The sequence below is a fragment of the Saccharomyces paradoxus genome, chromosome XI (genome assembly GCF_002079055.1).
Source record: "Saccharomyces paradoxus chromosome XI, complete sequence".
Classification (NCBI taxonomy): Eukaryota; Fungi; Ascomycota; class Saccharomycetes; order Saccharomycetales; family Saccharomycetaceae; genus Saccharomyces; species Saccharomyces paradoxus.
Genome location: NC_047497.1, coordinates 313,657 through 336,735, shown reverse-complemented (window position 1 = coordinate 336,735; position 23,079 = coordinate 313,657). Strand labels below are relative to the sequence as shown.

Below are 23,079 nucleotides of genomic sequence, written 5' to 3'. Positions count from 1 at the left end.
TAAATAGATTAAAAATATTTATCACCACGAGAATAAAATATGGTGCTGATAATTTACAATTTTATTCTCCGGAAGAGAAAATAATAAAAGCTGATATGTAAAATTGAAGAAAAAACAGCTGGTGCACAAAAAAAGACTTAAATTAAAAGCCGAATCTTCTCTTTGTATACATATATGCAGAGCATGCTAGCATACACATAAAAAGCACAATGCCTATAAACCATGTCAATGAATCCCTGTATTGTCCAGGCACAATAACATTCATACCCCACAAACCCGTAATCACATTCATTGGCAGAACAATAGTACCAAGTATGGTAATTTTTCCCAAGACGTCGTTCATATCATTATTAACTTTCGTCATATCAATGTTAATTTGTGCCAAATAATTTGAATGAGATCTACTCAACAGTTTTTCATAATGGTTTAGCGATGATACCATCGTTACAATATGATCTTGAATATCGCCTAAATACATTGCAATTTCAGATTGTGGCGAAGCTTCCCATTGTTCATTATACCTTTTGGCAAATCCTTTTATCACATCAGCTTTGGAACCTAGCAATCTTAGTATACTCATAACTCTTTTACGGCATTCACCAATCCGCCTTAACATATCTCCTTTCCTCTTCCAACCTATTAAATTTGCATTGAACGACGCTTCAGAACTGCTCATACTTCTTGAACTCACACTGGATTTCGCACTAGAATACGACGTCTTTTTAGAATAAACATCGAATGGGAATGCATCCTCATCGCTAGCGCCAGAATCGGAGTCACTATCACTAGAATCGCTATCACTAGAATCATCTGACTGATGCATCTTCAAAATTGCATCCTCAATTTCATAGACTTCATCTTCGATAAGTTCTATCATAGGGGCAAATGCATCCGTAATGTCATCAATCAAGGCATAAGCAATCCAGTCAGAGGTAACATTAAGGTAGTCCTTTAGTAACCTTGCCCTTCTTCGAACATTGATGGGATGTGGTGTGGGGGCAAAATGAAATGTCAATACACCAGTTCTGAAGACAATAATGTAAACATTCAATGGTTCTAATTCACCCTCACGTGGTTTGTGTCTGTCTCCTGATTTTCTTTTGAATTTTTCGTTTTCTTCCATCTTCTTCTTTTCGCTTTTGACACGACGCTTGTAGCTTGATGATGATGTGTTGGTTGTTCTGTTTGCAGATGACCGACGGCGTGAACGTAAAATTGATGGAAGCCATTTGCTTCTATTAGCATTGCTGGTACTATTATTGTTATTTACATTTGACTCATTTGACATGGTGGCTCCGTAGGCTTGCGACTTACGGCGTGAAATACTCTCATGATCCAATGTAGCGGACTCTTGCTTTTCCTTTTTCCTCCGACGAACATGCTTTTCTGCCACAATATCAAAACTTCTAAAACAAATCAAATAATAATCTCTAAATAGTTCCACTTTCTCACGAACTTCTCCCAAAAAAATATCCTCTGTAGTTAAAGGGTGAATTCCGAAAGCTTTACTTAATATTTTCATCTCCTCTTCAGTAGGATTACTGACATCCAACCAGAATGGAGGAACATCCTCTATATTTGCTACCGACATAGATGACAATGTGGAAGGATTCTTGGTTGTCAATCCTTGAAGTTGAGATACGGTTTCTGCTTTCATACCAGGTGTTGGAGAATTTGGATGTGTCTTGATATGACCGGCACTACTATCCTGGGAGTATATAGAAGCGACAAATAAATCTTGAAATTTTTGACCAGGTTGCAATAAACCAGATATTGTAGGAGAATGAACAGTAGAATCCAAATCTACCCTAAAATAAGTGAACCTAAAGTGTTCTGGATTATTAGAGATGATATGAGGAGGATACTGAATATTTCTTCCGACTAGTAAATTATCTTGTAATCCGCTTTGAATTCTTGATTTTGAATCCTTGGTTGAGTTGGATCCAAGGACCATTGGACGTTGGATCAAATGCCATGGGGCAATTCTTTTTGGCCTTAAACGGCCATTTTTCAAATTCTCTGTTTCATTAACCCTTCTATTACCCAATTCAGGGACATCGATATTGGTTACTATCGGCTTTGAAAAAAGAATTCCGTCTTCATTTGACGTACCATCCTCTTCATCTTCATCGTATTGGAAGTGGAACGCTTCCGCATCTTGAATAGCTTGACTTCTGAGTCTCTCCGTTTCTTCTTTGGAGAATTCTTCCAAAACAGTACAATCAGGCCAAACTTTTGGCACTTCGCTCCCCTCGTCGTCGAGGACTAAACAAACATCATCCAAAGAAGAATTATTCGAAGAAAGACTAGAAGATGGCCTCGAATTATACTCATCCTCCTCATCGTTTGTATCACTGGACGTGGTTTTGGAGTTTTTGTTGCTACTATCATCAGAACCCCTCTTTTTCTTTCTCCTCTTGCTGTTGTCATTAACCCCATTAGTTGCATTATTGTTAACGTGGTTCATTAGCGCATCAACATCGATCACAACATCATTGTTCGCGTTCGATTGTCTTCTCTCACTAGGGGAGTTTTCATCAACAAAACTCTTATGAACAGATTTCCTTCTCTTCAACCACGATTCTAGCTCTGAAGGGGATAAATCCGATACCAATGATCTATTCGGATCAGAGGGTCTTAATCCTGAGGGTTTCTTGTAACTAGGCGTTGAGAACTTCATTATTGGTTGTGGCTGGACTGCGCTTGACGCACTTTGGGGCCCCTCTCTGGGTTGGCTCATTGAGGGCCTATGATCAATGAACGCGCCCTTGAGCGAAGGATCCTCACTTTTTATTATGTCATTACTCGTAGAATCAGATTCATGCAGCATGCCCCACGAATCTATCTGATCAAAATCAGTCACCTGGCCATGATTGTGTTGCAAATTATCATGCAACAGTTGTGTTGGTCTACGTGAGTCTGACTTCAAGTGACCAACAAACTTGTCTTTCCTTCTTTTTTGATTGCGCTTTTTTTTCCTTAGTTGAGGACTACTAGAGTAAGGGGAAAGCAAAGGAACACCTTCATCCTTCTGTGAGTTATCAGTGCTCATTCTAACTTCTTTTTTTCTGTACACTTCTCACTTCTATTCTCTCAATTTACTCTCGAAGTAAGGGGATAAACTCAGTGTAACTATACGAACAACTTAGTCATCAAATGAGAAAATGCGGACTAGCAAACCAGAAAATGATGAATAGTTATACAAGTATACGATAGTACAAAATATATTTAAAGTGCCAGGTAGTACTAACAACAATCTAGACTAAGTTTCTTATATCAAAAAGAGGTTACGGCTTATGTGCTCTTTCTAAGTTTGACTTTATGCCAAAAATTTCTCCGTAGATCGCCGCCCGTTGCAGCAGCAGAGTATTTTGATTGCGCATAAAACCTTAGATAGAAAAGAAAGGGAGAGAGAGAGCCTAGATACAGCACTATCGCTGCGTTCAAAAGTGCTGACAAATCGGCTTGGGCTCATCCATATCATATCATCTTACCTACTTGCAAAGTGTTAACCTTATCGATATATATTGCCTACACCTAAACAATTTGCGCGTAACCCGCAGCTGTATGCTATATCACAGCATACGTTAACATAAAGGGGGCGCTACTAAACCCTCTGGCGTAGTGCAAAAATAGAAATATATGCCAAGTGGACCTTGTAGTGCGATTTCTACTTCAAAGTTATTCATTTATTGCAACACTCCTTTCTACTAACCTTTTTTGTAAGGTGACAACTACTGAAGACCAGGGAAAAAATAAAGTAACCAATTGCAATGAGTTTATACTTTACAACATTATTTTTATTGCTCACCATTGAGATGGTGATGCTCTTCATCTTCGTTTTGCCATTACCATTCCGGATCCGTAGAGGTATTTTTAGCACCTATAATCAATTGACAGCGAAGCAGCAAATAAAAACTATAATCTTTATAACGGGTTGTCTTGTTGGTCTGTTGTTTATCGATTCATGGAAGAGGTCTCAAATCCGTGTTTCATTATACCACAACGATAACAGTGGCTCAATGGGGTCATCTGCTGTAACTCCAATACAGGCTCTAGCATCAAGAGCTTACAATCAAAGAAATATGTACATTTCCGGGTTCATATTGTATTTTTCTATCTGCATCCCAACTGTCATGTCTATTGTCAAGAGACTGGTGAAATACCAAGGCTTAATCAACGAACAAAAAAAACAAAAATCAAATAAACCTTCTCCAAACGCTAAGAAAGATTCAAAAGAAGCTGATTCCGTTAAACTTCAAGAAGAACTGAAGAAAAAGCAAATTTCGTTGGAGGGCCTACAAAAGCAAGTCAAAAACTTAGAGAAATATTTTGATGAGAAGAATCAACCTGGAAACGTAGCCGCTGCTGAAGCTGCGAAGAAAGGAAATTAAATAGATATACGTATGTATACATGTATATATGTGTGCTTCCAGTGTTCACACTTCTTTGGTCATGACGCAATATTAGAATGGTACTACATTTTTCTTTGTATTCCATTTTCTGAACGTTAGAAAAAAACTATTGAATTAAAAAGAAGGTGACTACGTACCAATCAAATGAATATATGCCTTATGTGTTACCAACTATTTATGTTTGAAAAAAGACGAAAAAAATTGTTAATGAGACAGAACAAAAAAGCATGCGCTTCGTGACTCAGTATAACATACTGTGCTATATATAAAAACCTTCATATAATAGCCTTCTAAATTTTTTTCTCATTTTGGTATATCTTCTTAATTTCGCTATGATTGCTATTGTTCTTATAGAAAAGATAAAGTAGAACTGGAATCATAACACCAACAGAACCGACCACTAGTCTAGACGTTTGCTTTTTCGGATTAGACCCTATCACAGGTTCAAAATCCTTTGACGAGACAAATCTTTTACTAGTCCGTTGTAATAATTTCAGAATATTGGAGTTCATTATTTATTGTAAACTTTTTTTACCTTGAATTCTGGTTTTTAAAGAGTTCAGCATAAGATACCTTGAATGGTTTAAGCGATAAAATCCAACTACAAGTCTAATATATAAGTCCTGCTAGGAATTTTAACTTGGCATCCCTGCATTTTGTCGAATCTATTGGAGAAAGACTGTCAGATACAAAAGGGCAGTAGTAGTTCCCTACTTAAGGGTTGGGCACCCTTAAATCTACCGTTCAATAGGGAAATCCACTTCAGGCTGCCTATACTCGAATGTACCCCTTCATAACCTAAGCGCGATGAGCTACACAATGGCGCCAGTGGGGATGCTTTCGGATTCTTTAAAGACTATTCGCTAAAGTTGAATGAAAGTCACACACTCCATGATCGTAACAGATATATACCCCCTTATATTTTTAATGATACTATAGCGGCCGAAGAGGAGAGAAAAGCATGCCAATTGTACGCTGGAAGCCAAAAGCGTTTGACATCGAGTGTTATTAAGGATTATAAATGCATTATATAGAGGCAACAGCATTTGTTTTTCTTTTACAAATCGTGCTCCCCTTTCAAAAGTTTCATTATATAAGTTAATTAGCGAGGAAATATGATATAAATTGCCAAAAAGCCACCTTCCTGTATCTTTCTATACCATTCATTATTCATTCATAGATCCACTTGGCTTGATTAGATTCCCAATCAATTAATTCTTCCTTCTTGAACCACAGGTTGATTTCCCGTTCGGCGCTTTCAACAGAATCACTACCGTGACAGACGTTTCTGCCTAGGTCAATGCCAAAATCACCTCTAATGGTGCCTGGCGCACTGGCCAAAGGATTAGTAGCACCAAGAATGGTTCTTCCTTGCTTAACTACATCCTTACCCTCCCAGACCGTGGCCAAAATAGGGCCAGATTTCATGAAGGATACCATCTTTGGGAAGAATGGTTTACCAACGTGCTCTGCGTAATGTTGCTCCAGTAGTTTGTCATCAGCTTTTATTAATTTAATAGCAACCAGTTTATAACCTCTTTTTTCAAAACGAGATAAAATCTGAGACGTTAAGCCCCTCTGGACACCATCTGGTTTTACCGCAATAAAAGTTCTTTCAGTTTGGCTAGACATTTTTTGTACTGAAAGATTTATGAGATGGTTTTCTAAAAAGAAATTAATAACTCAACAAAAGAGGTTAAGAAATAATCGATTTCGAAAAGGAAAACGATACCGAGTTAGCGAAGTATTATTCTTTCACTTTATATAATCGGCTGCCCGAATTAAAGTACTTTAAGGAGGAAAACTGGTCTTCATTTTCGAAGACACGAAATGAAGCGAATTACGCGCCTTTTAATTTGATGGACGTGGTTCTCAGGTCAATGGAGCCGAACAAATTCAATTGAAATGGAAGAAAAGAAAAAGTGTCAGGCTTGACACTTTGTGATACTTGCCAATCTCCCTTTTTTTCTCGTTCACAATTTCAATGAACTTTTTTTCTCTCGATATTTCTTTTGTTGACACTATTGTCAGATTTCTACACTGATCACTTTCAATTCATAACTTCACGTGTAATAAATAGGAAGATAGGGCAGCACAGGTCACTCGAACATGATTAGTAGCTCCAACATCTGAGAATTGGGGGAATAATTGGATAATGGTTGGAATTCCAATGTTGTTAAAGCCTATAATATTAGGTATACAGAATACATTATAAGTTCTCCTCGAGGATATAGGAATCCACAAAAGGGAATCGATAGTTCTACATAATAATAATACTATACCTTCTTTCCTTTTATATGTTGTCACTCATTTTCCTATTACATTACCAATCCTTGCATTTCAGCTTCCATTAGATTGGGTGACTGTTTCTCAATCTTTATGCCATCCTCTTGCACCGCATTTGATTACTCCCTTTTATAGGTGGCGTGGGGTAATTCCTCTTAACAACCACAGTTCCAGGATCAATTGGAACTAAAATGTCCATTGATTCCATCAGGGGGGCAAAATTGGTGGACTCTCTGTCATGGTTGAAACTGGATAACCTACGTTGATAGTAACAACTATGTCGCAGATGAAATGCTAACAATTACTTAAAAGGGTAATTGCCAATTACATCTGAAACGACCGAAGACACATTGTCTCAAACAGTATTAAATCAACATATATAAATACTAGCATTCTAGGAAACGACAATCCAAGGTGTTATATAAAGAAATAGAAGAAGAACAAGATTAAGTTTAGATCTGAAGCTTTTTTAACACTTTGATAAGTAATTTCGCTATGAGAAATTCCCTTGTAGTTGTTTGCCATCTTAGTATAGTGGTTAGTACACATCGTTGTGGCCGATGAAACCCTGGTTCGATTCTAGGAGATGGCATTTAATTTTTATTCTTCCTTGGTTCGTTGTCAGTTCAATTCCAATGTCATTGTAATCAAGGTCACGTTTTTGAGTCGTGAAGCAATTTTCTTTCATTACGGCTCTGCCACAAGTATTCACTTAGAAGAGGTTGGTTTTCTTTCCTAAAATTTATAGAACCTCAATCATTCCTTGCATTCTTGAAATATCAGTTAAACATGTTATGGCGCTTTGTCAAAAATCTCTTGTAGAAAAGTTATAAATAATCTTTCCGACAATTATTATATATACAATACAACGAAAATCTATCAGCTGAACATCTAAACTATTTAGTTGATAAAAAGATTATCTGCAAAAATTAATTCGGCTTAAGGTAAAACTGGAGAATCTACGGTGTAACTGTAGGTACCAGTTACGGGGTCATAACTTTCGAACTTGTACACTGGATTTTCTTTTAGTTTGGCTATACTTCTTTTCAGTAGAGGATGTGTTATATTATTTATGGGTTTCCTTGTTTCTTTGTCAATAGGGAAGCAGGAATATAAAGTCACTCTACAACGAACATTAATACCTTCGCCGTTTCTCGGTTTGATGGAACAGTTTTCGTATATTGAACATGATTTTGGTCCAAAGGCGACAAGATCACCGCACAAAGTATCTAACGGTATATTCGACAAATCAACAGGCTCCAGAAACTCGACTTTACCATAGTGCCTTTGTCCAATGATTAAGTTGTTTACCTTGCGAAGTTCAATCAATGATTTATTGCCAAGCGTTTCCATGGAAGGTGAAATATAGTAGTTATTCTTGAAAAAAGTGACGTCATTGCTCAATAGACCAGGAACTTTGTTGCCAATTTTTTCATTCTCAACCATTGGTATAGAGGTGGGTCCATTTGTAGCTTCCGATTGAAAGTCAGAAATGCTTTTAACACAATTATCTTTTACATCGACCTGAGAGGAGTAAGCTTTTTCAGTTATGTTTGAAGCAGCGGGGCTTGATGCGAGTTGATCGTCTTTGGAGGCTGATTCTGTTGTAAACGTCACCAATTTAACCTTGCTTGCTTCTTCATCATCAGAACTCACAACATTCAAGTTTTTATTGTTTTTAATCACTAGATGCTTCAAGTATCTTCTATCTGGATCAAACAACAAGTCATTTGAATTCAAAAAGTTGGATCCTGAACCCGTAAAAGAATTGATGGCACTGCTTTCTCCACCACCTCCTTCTGTTGTCTTCCCCCACTTTTGAAATTTAGTATCGTTACCAGAAGAGGGAGCAAATAACGGTTTTGGGGCTAGTCTATAGGCAGATGTGAGACTATTATTTCTTTTCATATCCGCGTTCACTTTTGAAGCCGTTGCTTTAACTGGATTAGTGATGGAGTTGGGGATTGAAATCTTGGAAAAAAGCTGTTCATTAGTTACTGCACTTTGTTGTAAGGAAGAAACCGCCGTCGTACCCATAAGAGAATTTTGAGAGGTATTGTTAACAGGTGGTACACTATGTGTACCGATATTAAGCGTGTTATTATTCTGGCCAAGAAGTCCAGCAGTTGAACCAGCAGTTGAAGAGTTTGTGCCAGTAGCACCAAAGAGTCCAGTACTTTGGTTTGTGCCTCCAAAAGCTGGTTTACTTTGACCAATTGTGGAGGAGTTAGAGCTTAAATTACCAAATAAACCTCCCCCTAGTGCAGCTTTTGACTGGGAATTTGGCTTTGCACCGAAAAGTCCCGTGTTCGTATTGCTACTTGGATTGTTAGCGTTATTGTTAAATAACCCATTTGTGGAAGGTACTGCCGTAGAAGCTGTGTTATTCCCAAATAGTGAACCGGTGGTGGAGGCGGGTTTAGCCCCAAACAGACTACTTCCACTTCCTGGCTGATTTGTAGTGGGATTTCCTCCGAAAGGCATGTTAGTCGGCCTGGTTGCACCAAAAAGATTATTTCCTTGCTGTGACTGTGAATTTGAGGTGGGTACGTTGGTAGTTCCAAAAAGAGAGCTTGGCTGAGCTGAAGAGTTACCTCCGAAAAGAGATCCTGTTGTTCCTGTTGGCTTGGCACCAAACAAACCCGTTGATTGCTGTTGCTGGTTGTTGTTCTGTCCGAAGGTACCTGTTCCAGTACCAGATTGAGTGAACGTGTTGGGCTGCTGCTGCTGCTGCTGCTGCTGCTGGTTGCCCTGTCCAAAAAGTCCACCACTACCGCTTGTCTGGGGATTTTGACCAAACAGCCCAGATCCCTGCTGTTGATTATTTTGGCCAAACAAACCTCCTGATGCAGAATTTGAAAAGGTATTTGTAGAAGTACCCTGTTGACCAAATAATCCGCCGCTGGATGGCTTGTTTCCGAAGAGAGATCCAGAGTTGTTGTTTGGTTGCTGACCAAAACTGGTAACAGTGTTTGTCTTTCCAAATACATTGTTGTTATTATTGCCATTCATTTGCATTTGATTATTGTTTTGGCCAAATATCCCTTGGGTGCTGCTGTTCATCGAGTTTTGTCCAAAGAGTCCACCGCTAGGGTTGCCTTGGTTACTGGCATTGGTTTGACCGAACAATCCATTGCTATTGTTGTTTGTGTTTCCTAGATTGTTGTTGTTCTGACCAAATAATGACCCTGAACCAACTGGTTTTGATCCAAATGAGCTCCCCCCAAGCTGGTTTTGATTACCAAATGCATTATTAGTGTTTTGAGATTGCTGTCCAAATAGACTTCCTTGTTGATTGTTTGCCCCAAACGCTGAAGATTGTTGGTTGCCAAATAAACCGCCAGTAGTATTGTTTTGTGTGTTGTTTCCTGCTCCAAAGACGTTAGAGCCATTACTATTCAGGCCCGTTCGAAAACTACTTCCGGTGTTTCCGAATGTTCCAGTGGTAGTTGCACTTTGGCCGCCAAATAAACTAGAAGCACCTGCACTATTATTATTCTGCGAACCAAACAAGGTTCCTCCTGTATTCGGCTTATTTAAACCAAATGAGGAATTTGTACCGTTACTATTATTATTGTTATTACTAAATGCATTGTTGGTATTACCACCGAAAGAGCCCACTGAATTGGATCCTCCAAAAGTGTTCCCATTACTGGTATTTGAAGAGTTTAATGAGCCAAACGGTGAATTTTGAGCGGTGCCCACTGATTGGCCAAAAGTCCCATTGTTCTGGGCACTGTTGTTATTTCCAAACAAACTGTTATTATTACTGCTAGCGGTAGAGGTGAATCCACCAAACCCTGATTGAGCATTGTTGCTGGTGGAATTATTATTGTTATTGCTATTTCCAAAAAGAGAGTTTGGCTGCTGCGATTGTTGCCCACTAAAGGATGACGTGTTTGATCCAAAGGAAAGGTTGCTCCCTCCAAACATTGGTCTATTATTACCAAACATTGTCAGCACCTGAAAGAATTAAATGTACTAAGTAGTCCGGAAGCAGAGCTGATTTTTTTCAATTGACAAAAGTGCTCGACTATATGTTATTTTTCACTTCTTCTTAGGTTTAAAAGTGGTGGTCATTTGTAGATGACTTCAGCATTGATATGCTTTTTTTTTCATACTTTTTTTCTTCGCTTACGGCAAATATTTATGGTGTCACAGTAATTGCAAGATGGGTAACACTTTCCGTTCTAACCGGTCACCAAAACACAGAGCAATCTCCATCTAGTCTATCAATCAACCAAATGGATTTCTAATGCTAGGTTGTCTTTACTTTGTGAACGTTAGTAAAGAATTCTTATTCCTTTCGTCGGTTATTTCCCATGGCCATCCGGATGATGCGGCCCGTACTCGCAATAAACAGGTAGCAAAATACTGCAGATGATTTCATTACAAATTTTTTATTCTAAGCAATGTTTCATAATTTATAATATAATATATATATATATTAAAATCATTTAATAATTATTGCTATTATTATCACACTAAAATTAGTGGTGAAAATAAAACAAAAATTTTTTAGCTTAATAGACTAAAATTCGTATTATGCATAAGTAATTAAAACAGGGACATCTACATAAAAAAACAACCAAAAAAATCTATAAAAACACCTTCCTGAAAAATGAATATTTCAAATATCTATAACAAAAAGTCTCACCGGTAAATAGGGATTGAGCAGAACAGCTAGTCAAACTAAACATTCATTAATTAAACAACCTCCAGCATTGACAGTCAAAATGAAAAAAAGTAAAGAGCTAATCGAAAATTATCGTTAAAATTTGTCTCACAGCTTGCCAAACTTTTCTGTAATATTGCTCATTTGAGTCCAATATTTTAACTTAACAGGAGTTAAAGATCCTGTGTTGAGGTCCACCATCAGGTCCTCATCTTCTATTTCCTCCTCAGTTTGGTTTAAAGCTTTTTGTAAATTTGCTTGCTTTTGTGTTTGTGGTAAGAACCCGTTGGGTCTCTTTGAAGCGCTTGGTTCGTAAAGGTAACTAACTGAATGATTTGCCTGCATTGTAGTTGATATTATATACCGTTGATTTATGATTTATTAGATTGCTATCACTAAGTCCTACAGAAAAAGATCGTAGGTGTTGAAAGATGCATGCAACATTAGGCTCTGCTGTTATATATGATTGTTTCTTCCATTGCCTACATCGGAATCCAACTATTCTAGGGCCTCACAGTTGAAACAAAAGTAGGCATTGTCTCGAGAAATGGCCGCATGAATGGCAATAGATATCGAAATGCCACACTTTTTAATTTTCACGTTTTTTTTTTCTGCCCTTACCGGATGGGCAAAAATGTGACAGAAGCGCCACAACTGCGGCCCGCATGAACTAAAACCCCATGATCATTCCCAACTTTTATGGGCATGTAACTTTTATTCACGGGACCTGTAATGTAGTGCAACCACACGGAAGACTATTGTATACATACTTGAAGATAGGCTTCTCCCTTAATAAAATATAAAGGGGCTGCCTCTTCTATTGTGGCTAACACCTTCCCTTGGACTTCATGTAGCGGAAGGATCCACATACTTTTAATGGCGATGCTTAACGACTCAAGTAACACAATATTGCCGAAGATTTTTAGTGAGTGAGGCTCCCGCATCTAGGAAATGTTTTGTTTAATAAGGTTAGATAAGCTTCCTTTTTAGGCTCTTCCTTCAGGGTTCAGGATTTTCAATTATCATGTGAAATTAGGCGCACAAGCCGCTTAATTTCTAAATACCTCGCCGCAGAGAGTTGGTGCTCGGATTTTTTGGCATAATTTCCTTATCACTGTGCATTAATAAATGTGACCAAGGTTTTGACCAATGTTGATGCAAGTGTTTTGGATGAATGATCAATCATAGCAGTTGTGCCCAAACGCATTTGAGGCGTTCTCTTCTTTTCTATAAGAAATGAATTTAGGCGAATAATTGGAGAATTGTTGGGATCCCATTATTGGTAAAGGCTATAATATTAGGTATGCAGAATATACTATAAGTTTTCCTCGAGGATATATGAATCCACAAAAGGGAATCGATATTCTACATAACAATATTTTTATTTCTTCTTTCACTTTATATGTTGTCATTCATTATCCTATTACATTATCAATCCTTGCATTTCAGCTTCCATTGGATTGGATGACTGTTTCTCAATCTTTATGTCATCTTCTTACTCCGCATGTGATATATACTAGTAACATGAATGCTACTAAATAGGTGATATTAGAATTTCATTCCAACAAAAAACTACACCTGACTTGGTGGTAAGCGTGAATTTTAGCGAAATGTCATGTACAATAAATATGATTTAAGAAAATAAATTATCCAATAATTTAAAGGTTTCGTGGTCTAGTCGGTTATGGCATCTGCTTAACACGCAGAACGTCCCCAGTTCGATCCTGGGCGAAATCAATTTAGTTTTTTATTTTTTAGTCCAAGTTTCTCAGTCATCTCCCTTGATGTGTTATGCAAGCAAAGAAATTCTAACAAACGCTGAATATCGATGGTATGAGGGTAAACATTACGATTAAGTATTACGACTAAATGTCGCCTCTAATCTTTAATAAAAAACACGGACAAAAATTGATGGCTGCGAATCTGACCAGTGAAAAAATCGTCTTTACCAAAGATCTTCTAAGCCCCATAACCCCTCCATGATATTTATTTATTTCACTTTCGCGCCCTCCAATAGATATCTGATTGGAAATTGGGAGATACAGAGAAAAATCAACTGCCGTCCGATAATAAATGCAACAGAGATTCTTGTGAAGAATATCAATTAAAAAAGGTAAAGTACATGTTCGTTCGCAAAACTGTTATTTAAAGACACAGGATTTATTAATTAATTTGGAAAGCCTTTCTAGGAATTCTTTGTCCACTTCGTCGAATCCTTTATAATCCAAACAATCTATGTCTATGACACCCATTGTCTTACCATCATTGGATATGATTGGAACAACGATCTCGCTTTTGGTTTCTCCATCGCACGCAATATGACCTGGATATTTGTTGACATCTGGGACGATCTGGGTCTCTCTTGTGAAAGCCGCAGTTCCGCAAACACCTTTGCCAAATTGAATCATTTGACAAGCGACCTTGCCTTGAAATGGGCCCAATAGCATTGTATTTTCTTCGCTACCTTGAGTAACGTAAAACCCAGCCCAATTCACATCGACACCTAATGACTTGTACGCATGCCAGATCAATGACGAAGCGTTTGACAAATTACAAACCCAATTGACTTGCCCCTCTGATAGACCTTCATAGGACAGCAGAAGCTGTTCAAGAATTTCTTCCTTACTCAGAGTTGACGAATAGTTAACGTGGTCGGCATGATGGAACTTAGTTGATGAACCCATGTTTGCTATTCTATTAAATTCAAAAACTTGCTCTCATCAGCAAATGTCTTTGTCTGCGTTCACGATATGAGAAGAACGTCATAACACAAACATGAAGATATCGATGGTCTTATCATTCGTTAAAAGGGATAATGTTTCGTTATTAAACTCGACTATAAAGATCTTTCTACATTTTCTCCAAACATGGTTTTCTCTCTACAAAGAACAGCTAAACGTTGTCTTTGTGTCCTTTCTATTTATCACAGATGGGCCCTGCCCTTTTGCTAAAGTCAAAGTTAAAAGATTGAATAAGAAAAGAAAGAAAACAAATGAATAAATAATTGATACTTAACGCACGGAGAAAGTACAAAACTTATAAGCTACCTGGATAGTTATCTTTTACAAGGTGAGCCATTTCTTGGCCTTTTTCTCCACCAACTTCTTTGAGTAAATTTTCAACAACGCCTTCAACATTAACCTGTGATTTATTTTGATCGAATTTAAATTTCGATTGAATATGAGTAATATCAATTTCAAGCCCGACAATGTTTTTAAGCATAGCATCGATGTAGGAATCTGGGGCATCAGAAACGCTCCACTTTTCCTCGTATATTTCCCCCTCAGGTCTTTTCTCTTCTTCTTGGTCAGTCAAAGTTGATAACATATTAATGAGCCAGTCTTTATCATCGCGGATAATCTTTGGTTTACCGTAAACGTGCACAGCGGCAAAATCCCATGTTGGCACGAATTTATGAGTCTTTTTCTTCATTGGGTACCACGCCGGAGAAATGTATGAATCGACGCTCTGAAATACCACTAAGCATTTCTGAACTCTTTCCAGCATTTCCACTTGTTGATTTTTCCGTGCTAAATGTGCAATAAGTTTATATTCTCCACTATCAAACTCCCCGAATACAAATGGAATATGTGATGCGCACATATCAAAATCAGGATCATCTTCATTGGAAGGGTAGTTCCATCTGAAGAAACCTAGCCTGCCAGCCTCAGAGGAGAATAGTGTTCCTAGCGGGTTTTTTTTAATAATTTCAACCTGTTTTGAGAGTTCTGTGGACTCAAAATGTTTCGGAATGTACATTTTGAAATAAATTCATGGATCCTTATTGAAACGTTTTAGTAATTCTACATTCTACAATTCTCTATTAATATATAATTTACCGCAGTTATCTACTGTTCTCGTTTGATGACTAAGCGGCCGATTTTTTGGAGCAAATTCATCACGCCAGCTCGCTTTCTGAAAAGAATAGAATAACTAGTGTAATACTAACTCACCGTCCGGTACTATAAAGCTTGACTGATATCAAAGGCATCCACCACTTCGCCATTTCCGTCTGCTCACCCCATTTTAATTGCTATTAAAAATCGAAATAGAGAAAACTGCGTCCGAGAAAGACGATAAATGCTCTCGAATGGCCTTTTACATGTGTTCATAGTGGCGAACGTTTCTGTGAAAGTTTTTGGACGCTAAAGCTCAATTTTTTGTTTGGTATTTAAGTATGATTTTTTGGCAGCAGTGGAGATCAACCGCGCATACGAGCTATAAAAACCCAAGTTCGTATGCAGGCGCAATATTATTTGCGCCCGTTTACATTCTTAAGTTTTAAAGATATATCATTGCTTTTTTATGCAGATAGAGCCTACGATCAGAGCCTACGATCAGAGCCTACAATATATGTCAAAAACTATTAAGATCAAGAAAAAACATAAATAAACAACAACAGTAACATAAAACCATTGCAATCATAAAATCTCCACGAGCGCCGTTTCAGTAAGTTTGCAGAGCATTGAATACAAAATCTTTCCATCGTTATCTGATGGCTTGAGCATCACTACCGCGGAATTTTTTTGTGTGACTGAGTTGAACCGGTATTCTAGCCTCAACGCTCGTGACGGGTACATTTCCAACCGCTGTTTGCCTTGATGATTTGACAGCCCAGTGGCTTTCGGGTATTGTATAGGAATAGTTATTAATAACAGACCTGTTATAGGTTGATAAGCATCTTCTCAGCCTGGCAATTCACACCTATAATGCCACGAGATGGTTTTTAACAAAATGTGCAGAACCGTCGGTTTAAGGACCATAATATACCACCTCCAAATAAAACCACAGGACATTAGAGATAGTTTCCAAGCCGGTTGAGCGTTAGAAGAGCAACATACAAAGTGGTTCCATTTTTCTCCACAAAATACTTTTCTTAAAGGGGCATGAGACGGAAGCATAAAGTTACCATCACATACCAACCACCTATAAAAATTATATTATAAAGGTATATTTCATATCTGAGTTGTATATCGGCAGCTCTAAATTTGCACTTATCTAAAAGACGCTTTCGCTGCCGTCATAGTTGAAAAACTTCCCATTATCCCCTGGTAAAATTTTTCCAAAGACATTAACTAACGCAGAGGCACTTTCTTCCGGTGTGATAATATCTATGCCGCTTACGTCTATATTTTTCTCTTTAAAGTGATCAATACCAGATTGGCCCATATCAGTAGATACCATACCCGGGTGAAAAGCAACAACAGTAAAACCCTCCGGTTTCAACTCAAAACTGAGCGCTTTTACTGCATAATTCAAGGCAGCTTTCGACTGACCATAAGCGGAAACAGAAATTGGTACAAATCCATTGATAGACCCTGCAACACTAGAGATAAAGAATATCTTCCGTGCCTTTTTCAAAAGAAGCAATGGGTAAACTTTTTGAAGGGTTAGTATCGGACCGAGGGCATTTGTGTTGTAATGCTTGAGCCACACCGATTTGGGAGTTTTTAAGACCTCGTAATAAGAATCAGATATTCCAGAGCATGCGATAAAGACATCAATACCCGAAAAGGATGGCGTTTTCTTGATCTCGTTTGCAATATTGCCAATGCTTTCATCTTCTGTAAGGTCAAGCTGGACAATATGGATATTCTTCCTGATTTTTGCTAAATCCACCACTTGTTTATTCTTAGGCAATGAAGGTGATCCACGAATAGAGGTTATAACAGTATTATCCGTAGAACCGCTTAAAATTTTGACCAAATTAAAACCAATCCCACGGTTACCACCGATAATAAAATAAGTCATTTCTGATGAACTAGTCATGTTGAGTTTGTTTGCTTCGAAGTTCACTAATTAATATCACCTGAAATATGGTTTTATTTTTAAAAACTTCAAAGATCGCTCGAAGCATCGTAACCTATCTATTATTTATAACTGGTATAATATTTTCTTTATTAGTATGAACAATCACATTACTAAGCATTATAACCTCATTACTAATCCCATTACTAATACCATTTCTGTTGAGGTATTTCTGGAGGAATTGTGAAATTGGTTCGTTTTATCAGACCCGCGGACGTTGATGGAAAAAAATAAGTAACCACGGTAAAGTTATACTTTCTGCAGTTTTTGCACAGTGTATTAATCAGGAACGAATAATCACACTAATGCAAGTTATGAAAGTTAAGTTAAAACAAGCAATATCAGGAGTCCGTCAATATATCATATACACACCAGATAGGAATAGAATGTCCGAAGAGATGGGAAGAAATAAGCTCAACCGGCCTAATAGTAAAACGTTGTCCTTTATTTAACCTGAGAAACCAATATTTCTGTGGTGTCCTCTTTTCTACTTTTCTTGGTGATAAATCCGACAACCTTTGAGCTTCTACAAGATATAAAACCCAAGCGAGTCTGATCAAAACAAATGTTCTTTAGTGTAGTTAGATGCAAAATTTTCGGGTGAGCAGTTTCTTATCCTAGCAAATAACTTCAGACCTCCATAGATAATGTATAAAGTTTTGAAGAGGTTAACGGTATTGTCTTCGATATTGTCTATTCAATGACCCAAAAACCCTGTTTTAGGGACTTGAAATCAAAAACTTCCGTTCAGCCCAGACAGAGCACCCCCAAAACATAGTTCTTAGTCTTCTTGATTGCTTTCAAGAACTTTGTGGCCTTTTTACCGCCCTCTTCAGAAATTAATCCTTGTGAATATAGCGGACAGTAAGTGGTTATAGCGTCTTAACGAGTCGTCTTGTCAATCTACATTATCCCGGGATCAAAGACTATATATTCTACTCAAACGGCCCTTCTGATTGCATTTGTTACTCCACAATAAAATTGTTTTGAGAAGGTTTAGTGTTCTACAAGCGACATGTTGTATTTTTATCAGATAAGAAAACACGAGGCATTACCCATAGAATTGCATTTTTCTATTTTTTGAATAGCTAGTTCTTTGGAGGACAAATTCAATTAAACAGGGGTCTAATATAAAGTAAGCTGTACTTTTATACAGGCCTGCCAAAAAAAAAACCGGCACGGAAATGCCAGAGGTTCGAAAGTGTTATTTTAAGGCTACTATTAAATCATTTCATTTGGTAAAGAAAAATATTTGAATCACTGTTACGTGCGCTATCGAAAAAGAGGGATAACAGATTATTATGCCACTTCGTGATTTTTAATGACTTTGCGGGCTGTTTCTCTTTTTCACCGAATAATTAGGTGCTTCTTAACGCTCAGTAATGTGTAGGTCGATTGAAATCAGGAATTTAGTATTGGATACAGGATTAAAGGGGGGAAATGCACGGTACATTTTGGATTGCCATAATCCACAGTTAAAAATGTGCATGGCCTCGTCAACCGGTGGAGAAAGTTGCTAGGTGATCATTAGATCTGCTTAATCTCTATATATCGTGTTTAATTGACATGGTTGATGCTATTTATAATGATTAGCAAGAGGCGGGAGATAACGCAAATCAATATTGTATGTTGTGACAATTGGAAATCAAAAATTTACTTACCTTTGAAAAACCAGAACAATGCTTTTACCTTGCTAGAAATAACCTGTCACATAATATGGTGATGTTAGCCTTATAAACAACCGTACTATTTACTACGTTACTACGATTAACCCCCAAGGATTTAAATTAGTATGTGAGATGTAATACAAAACTGTGTAACCTTTGTCGTATGTTATAATTTGTGTTTTGGCAGTAGAAGTAATTCACGATCCTAGGGATTATCCACGCTTATATCATAATGTCATAGGAAACTACGTAATATAATGACATTGGAGCATTCGTTTAAATTTTCAGTAATATTACAATAAAATTGGAGTCAGTCCATAAGATGTTAGTATCACGTCACGGTAGCTTAGCAAACATTCTAAGAATCGAAACAGTCACATTATGTTAGGACTCTAAATTCGCATGTAATTTGGATCTTCACACCCCTCTGTGATTCAACTTTGAAGTTAACTAACTGGCTGTAATTTGTCAAGATAAGTATATACTTATGTAAGCCGTTCGAAATATGTAAAAGGCGGTAGCAATATGTCGCGGAAATTGAAATACCCAGACTTAAACTAGAAATAAGGGAGTTAAAAAATAAAGTATTTAACTATACGGCAAAGGCAAGATAATTTTTCTAACAGGAATTATCATGTCAATCAAAGCATCATTTTCAGAGAAAGAGCATAATCGATATGTATATAATTAGCACTGAATAGACAAGAAAAAATGAAACGGACAGGAATTGAACCTGCAACCCTTCGATTGCAATCTTATTCCGTGGAATTTCCAAGATTTAATTGGAGTCGAAAGCTCTACCATTGAGCCACCGCTTCATCTTGAAATAGTGAAGAATTAAATCGATACTAGTCCTGCTGGAGCAGGAAAACAGTGATGGCTATATTATAGGAGCAACATAAAACAATTTGTTGATAATTAGAGGTTAATAATAGTATTAATGAGGAATAAAAAACGTATGGACCTTCTTATACTATATAAGTGTTGGAATAAATTTTTAATATCATCTATTTAGTAGTATATTATCACATGCGGTGTAAGAAGATAACATAAAGATTGAGAAACAGTCACCAAATTTGGTGGAAACTGAAACGCAAGGATTGGTAATGTAATAGGAAAATGAGTGACAACATATAAAAGGAAAGAAGATATAGTATTATTATTATGTAGAACTATCGATTCCCTTTTGTGGATTCCTATATCCTCGAGGAGAACTTATAATGTATTCTGTATACCTAATATTATAGGCTTTAAAAACATTGGAATTCCAACCATTATCTAACTATTCCCCCAATTCTCAATAAGAGAGGTATATAAAACACACGCCGATTGGTCATATTCATTATGACCAATCTAATAACGATGAGACCATTTACGGTTTGAATGTAACGACTCATATTTTTATATGCAAATGTCAAGTTAATCATTCAAGTAATAGACCTTTAATTTTACTACGCCACATTATCACGTTGTCACATATCATTCTCCATCCTAAAATATGAATGAATTATTGGGTCTGATTACTTCATATGACCACTCCTTGATTAGTTATGAAGGATAATAACTCACTATTCTAACAATATTGATTGTACATCCCCGAATGGCAAAATTTTTACAATTATGAATCTTTATAATATCTATAAGTATATGACTCTCTAAATTAGTGCATCTCATGCGTCAGCCAATCTAATAGATCAGCTACGGCAGTCCCAGAGTGAGGAAACTCTTATAGTACCTCTTTCTCCTTATTAGGTCTATTTTTGTATAAGAAGGTATCAAATGTCCAAGTGCTCCATTTCCAGAATTCCTTTTTAAGTTTTCGAAGACTTCTCTTGTCTAGAATTTTAAAACACAGCCCTTCATATTTAGTCTGTTCAGACTGCACCATAGAGTCCATAAAACTGTCAAATTCAAATTTATTGCAAGGACTTTCTAAGGCCATAGATATCTGTTTACTATTATTTTGCTCTAGAAGCTTCTTTCTAACATCCTCTAACTTGCGATCAAAATGATCTACGCTGGTCTCAACATCTCTTACACGTCTATCCAGGATACGAACATTATACTTTAGTTTTGAAGAAAGTGATGTCATATCCTTTTTCTCACTCTCCAAAATTTGCTGCTTGTTTTGCACGTTACTATATTCCCAGTGAAATTCGTTAGAACCTCTCTTACATTTCTCACACATTTCCTGCAATTTGTTTAAGCTTTGTCGGAACCTCAAATCTTTCTGGTATGATCTTTGTGAATTTTTTCCCAAATATCCGTCACGTATTTCATCAAGCTGACGTTGGACTGACATTAGACTCTGTACTTTAAGCAAATCTCTTGCTAATCTGATGACTGATGAGTCGAACGGCAAATTCCAGAGTTCTATTGCATTTTGTACCTCAGAATATGAGTTGCAGCGATACATTCCTTCTATCTTGTTAAGGTCCGCGGATATTTTTTTAGTATCATGTATACCATCGTTACAGAAGGGGATCGAATTACGCCGAAAATATTCCCCCTTATAAGTCCTATTAAGGTTGCTAGTACTTTTGTAGCGGGTTTCATCATAATTACAGAACATTGATGAGATAGATAACGATGATTTTGAACCATTAGCAGTATCATATATACTATTTCTCTTCGAGGATTGCGTGTCATCGCCTTCCTTGTTGGGTGTCGCTAATGGCTCATTTGGTACAATTGTACCATAAAATAGCTCATTATTGTCTAATTGCAAAGATGGATCACCACGTTCAAATTTGAAACTTAAAAAGGTCTTTCTTTCCCAGACCATACTCGTTTCCTTCCTTGAAGCATTTCTTCCTTTCCAGAGCTTACCAAGGGATCCACCGTGTATATTCTTTACTAGGGTATCTAAATCGGTTGTTAATATCTCATTGGATAGGTGCATAAAGTTTCCTTTCCCAGTCATATCTTGAACAGTTGACTTCACAACCTTTTTAAATTTGAAAATATCTTTGTTTGAAGTCTTGGAAGATACTTCAAATAATTTATCGACTGTTCGTTCGTCTAAGGAGGTCTGTCTATTGTTTTTGGATAATCCGTATTTTTTTTGGAATGCATAAAGACCAGAATAAAACTCTTCTTCATCAAATGGATCTTTTGCCGACATGCAATCTTCTACCATCAATTTGAAGTAGCAAGTCAATACGAGACTAAGTAGTGATGCCACTGTAGTTGGACCAAGGATTGTTTCGTTCTTCGGCTTATCGATGCCGTGGTATCGTTTGCCATATATTTCCCACCATTTTTCAAGAGATTGCTTCGTTCCATTGCATAGCAGGCCATCTCTCTCCTTCTTGTATTCAAACAGTGCAAAATAACTGAGTGATATTTGTATCAGAGTGGTTAATTCGACCACAGGGCAATGGTTAACAGCAATATTTTCTACGCTACTTATAGAACTGTTGTCATTCTGAAGAAGGTTTTGTTGGAAATCCGATGTTATTTCATGAGAAAATGCTGAGTTCGGAAATTTGTACAACTGTGCAAACTTCGCTATTGAGGCACTGGGCGTCTTTTTCAACAACTGAGCTGAACGCCCGCCGCAATGTAACCTCTTCAAGTCGTAGTTCGTTTTAAAGTTTTTCCAGATTTTCTTTAGATTACCACACTCCACATGCAGTAAGTTTAACGTAGATTTGAAAGAAGAAAGGTTCGTAACAAACAAAGTTCCTTTAACTGTCTTTTTTGGACTGGAAAACTTCAACAGTTCTTCATGGTATTTCTTCAAACAACACGGCCATTCCTCAGGATCTTCTGGAAGAGCAACCTCCACCGCAGAAATAGTATCCTGTAAGTTGCCCGTATATGAAGTGATTAGAGTTGATATTTTTCTCTGGGCTGCCCATTGTTCAACAATGTAAATTTCAAATCCGTTGATATCTACCTCTTTGTAGTTTAGATTAGAATATAAATTGAATCCTATGTTGAACAATGCCCTGAAGTCCGGAAAAATGAAGCTGGCTAAAGGAGACAAGCGGCTCTCTTTCTGATTTGAGGCTTCCGGTTGCGTTTTCTCCGAAGCAAAAGTGTTAGTTTCCAGCATCGAACAAATAATAACTTACTTACCTTTGCAGCAACCAGTACGTCCTTTCTCTTATGGATATTACAAACTTTCCACGTTTATTATTACTTCAGGTTTTCGTAGCAGCCTCGAAATTCTTCCTTTTTTTTTTCTTTTATATTTATATGTTTTTTTTTAAACTTTCTGGAA

The 23,079-nt window shown here is 37.2% G+C and overlaps 10 protein-coding genes and 3 non-coding genes across 13 annotated transcripts; 3 read left to right on the top strand and 10 right to left on the bottom strand.

Moving 5' to 3' along the window:
• Window positions 1-142: 142 nt before the first annotated feature.
• MNR2 (putative Mg(2+) transporter MNR2) lies at window positions 143-3,052 on the bottom strand (the record flags this gene model as incomplete). Its single annotated transcript, XM_033911671.1, has 1 exon — window positions 143-3,052. One exon carries the CDS (start codon window positions 3,050-3,052, stop codon window positions 143-145), a length of 2,910 nt encoding a protein of 969 aa, XP_033767562.1.
• Window positions 3,053-3,773: 721 nt separating this feature from the next.
• Window positions 3,774-4,394, top strand: YET1 (Yet1p; the record flags this gene model as incomplete). The annotated part of the gene is made up of 1 exon (XM_033911670.1): window positions 3,774-4,394. One exon carries the CDS (start codon window positions 3,774-3,776, stop codon window positions 4,392-4,394), a length of 621 nt encoding a protein of 206 aa, XP_033767561.1.
• Window positions 4,395-4,705: 311 nt separating this feature from the next.
• DPC7 (Dpc7p) lies at window positions 4,706-4,927 on the bottom strand (the record flags this gene model as incomplete). Its single annotated transcript, XM_033911669.1, has 1 exon — window positions 4,706-4,927. One exon carries the CDS (start codon window positions 4,925-4,927, stop codon window positions 4,706-4,708), a length of 222 nt encoding a protein of 73 aa, XP_033767560.1.
• Window positions 4,928-5,585: 658 nt separating this feature from the next.
• YNK1 (nucleoside diphosphate kinase) lies at window positions 5,586-6,047 on the bottom strand (the record flags this gene model as incomplete). The annotated part of the gene is made up of 1 exon (XM_033911668.1): window positions 5,586-6,047. The coding sequence occupies one exon, from the start codon at window positions 6,045-6,047 to the stop codon at window positions 5,586-5,588; it is 462 nt and encodes a 153-aa protein (XP_033767559.1).
• A 1,174-nt stretch (window positions 6,048-7,221) lies between these two features.
• On the top strand, window positions 7,222-7,293 carry SPAR_Ktrna10H. The gene has a single exon. It is a non-coding gene; the product is annotated as a tRNA-His (tRNA).
• A 347-nt stretch (window positions 7,294-7,640) lies between these two features.
• On the bottom strand, window positions 7,641-10,655 carry NUP100 (FG-nucleoporin NUP100; the record flags this gene model as incomplete). Its single annotated transcript, XM_033911667.1, has 1 exon — window positions 7,641-10,655. The coding sequence occupies one exon, from the start codon at window positions 10,653-10,655 to the stop codon at window positions 7,641-7,643; it is 3,015 nt and encodes a 1,004-aa protein (XP_033767558.1).
• Window positions 10,656-11,484: 829 nt separating this feature from the next.
• Window positions 11,485-11,721, bottom strand: SPAR_K01420 (uncharacterized protein; the record flags this gene model as incomplete). The annotated part of the gene is made up of 1 exon (XM_033911666.1): window positions 11,485-11,721. The coding sequence occupies one exon, from the start codon at window positions 11,719-11,721 to the stop codon at window positions 11,485-11,487; it is 237 nt and encodes a 78-aa protein (XP_033767557.1).
• Window positions 11,722-13,039: 1,318 nt separating this feature from the next.
• SPAR_Ktrna9V lies at window positions 13,040-13,113 on the top strand. The gene has a single exon. It is a non-coding gene; the product is annotated as a tRNA-Val (tRNA).
• Window positions 13,114-13,517: 404 nt separating this feature from the next.
• SPAR_K01410 (L-methionine (R)-S-oxide reductase) lies at window positions 13,518-14,060 on the bottom strand (the record flags this gene model as incomplete). Its single annotated transcript, XM_033911665.1, has 1 exon — window positions 13,518-14,060. One exon carries the CDS (start codon window positions 14,058-14,060, stop codon window positions 13,518-13,520), a length of 543 nt encoding a protein of 180 aa, XP_033767556.1.
• Window positions 14,061-14,412: 352 nt separating this feature from the next.
• Window positions 14,413-15,135, bottom strand: SPAR_K01400 (uncharacterized protein; the record flags this gene model as incomplete). Its single annotated transcript, XM_033911664.1, has 1 exon — window positions 14,413-15,135. One exon carries the CDS (start codon window positions 15,133-15,135, stop codon window positions 14,413-14,415), a length of 723 nt encoding a protein of 240 aa, XP_033767555.1.
• Window positions 15,136-16,374: 1,239 nt separating this feature from the next.
• OSI1 (Osi1p) lies at window positions 16,375-17,145 on the bottom strand (the record flags this gene model as incomplete). Its single annotated transcript, XM_033911663.1, has 1 exon — window positions 16,375-17,145. The coding sequence occupies one exon, from the start codon at window positions 17,143-17,145 to the stop codon at window positions 16,375-16,377; it is 771 nt and encodes a 256-aa protein (XP_033767554.1).
• Window positions 17,146-19,563: 2,418 nt separating this feature from the next.
• Window positions 19,564-19,669, bottom strand: SPAR_Ktrna8W. Its single transcript has one exon. It is a non-coding gene; the product is annotated as a tRNA-Trp (tRNA).
• A 908-nt stretch (window positions 19,670-20,577) lies between these two features.
• STB6 (Stb6p) lies at window positions 20,578-22,911 on the bottom strand (the record flags this gene model as incomplete). Its single annotated transcript, XM_033911662.1, has 1 exon — window positions 20,578-22,911. One exon carries the CDS (start codon window positions 22,909-22,911, stop codon window positions 20,578-20,580), a length of 2,334 nt encoding a protein of 777 aa, XP_033767553.1.
• Window positions 22,912-23,079: the final 168 nt, after the last annotated feature.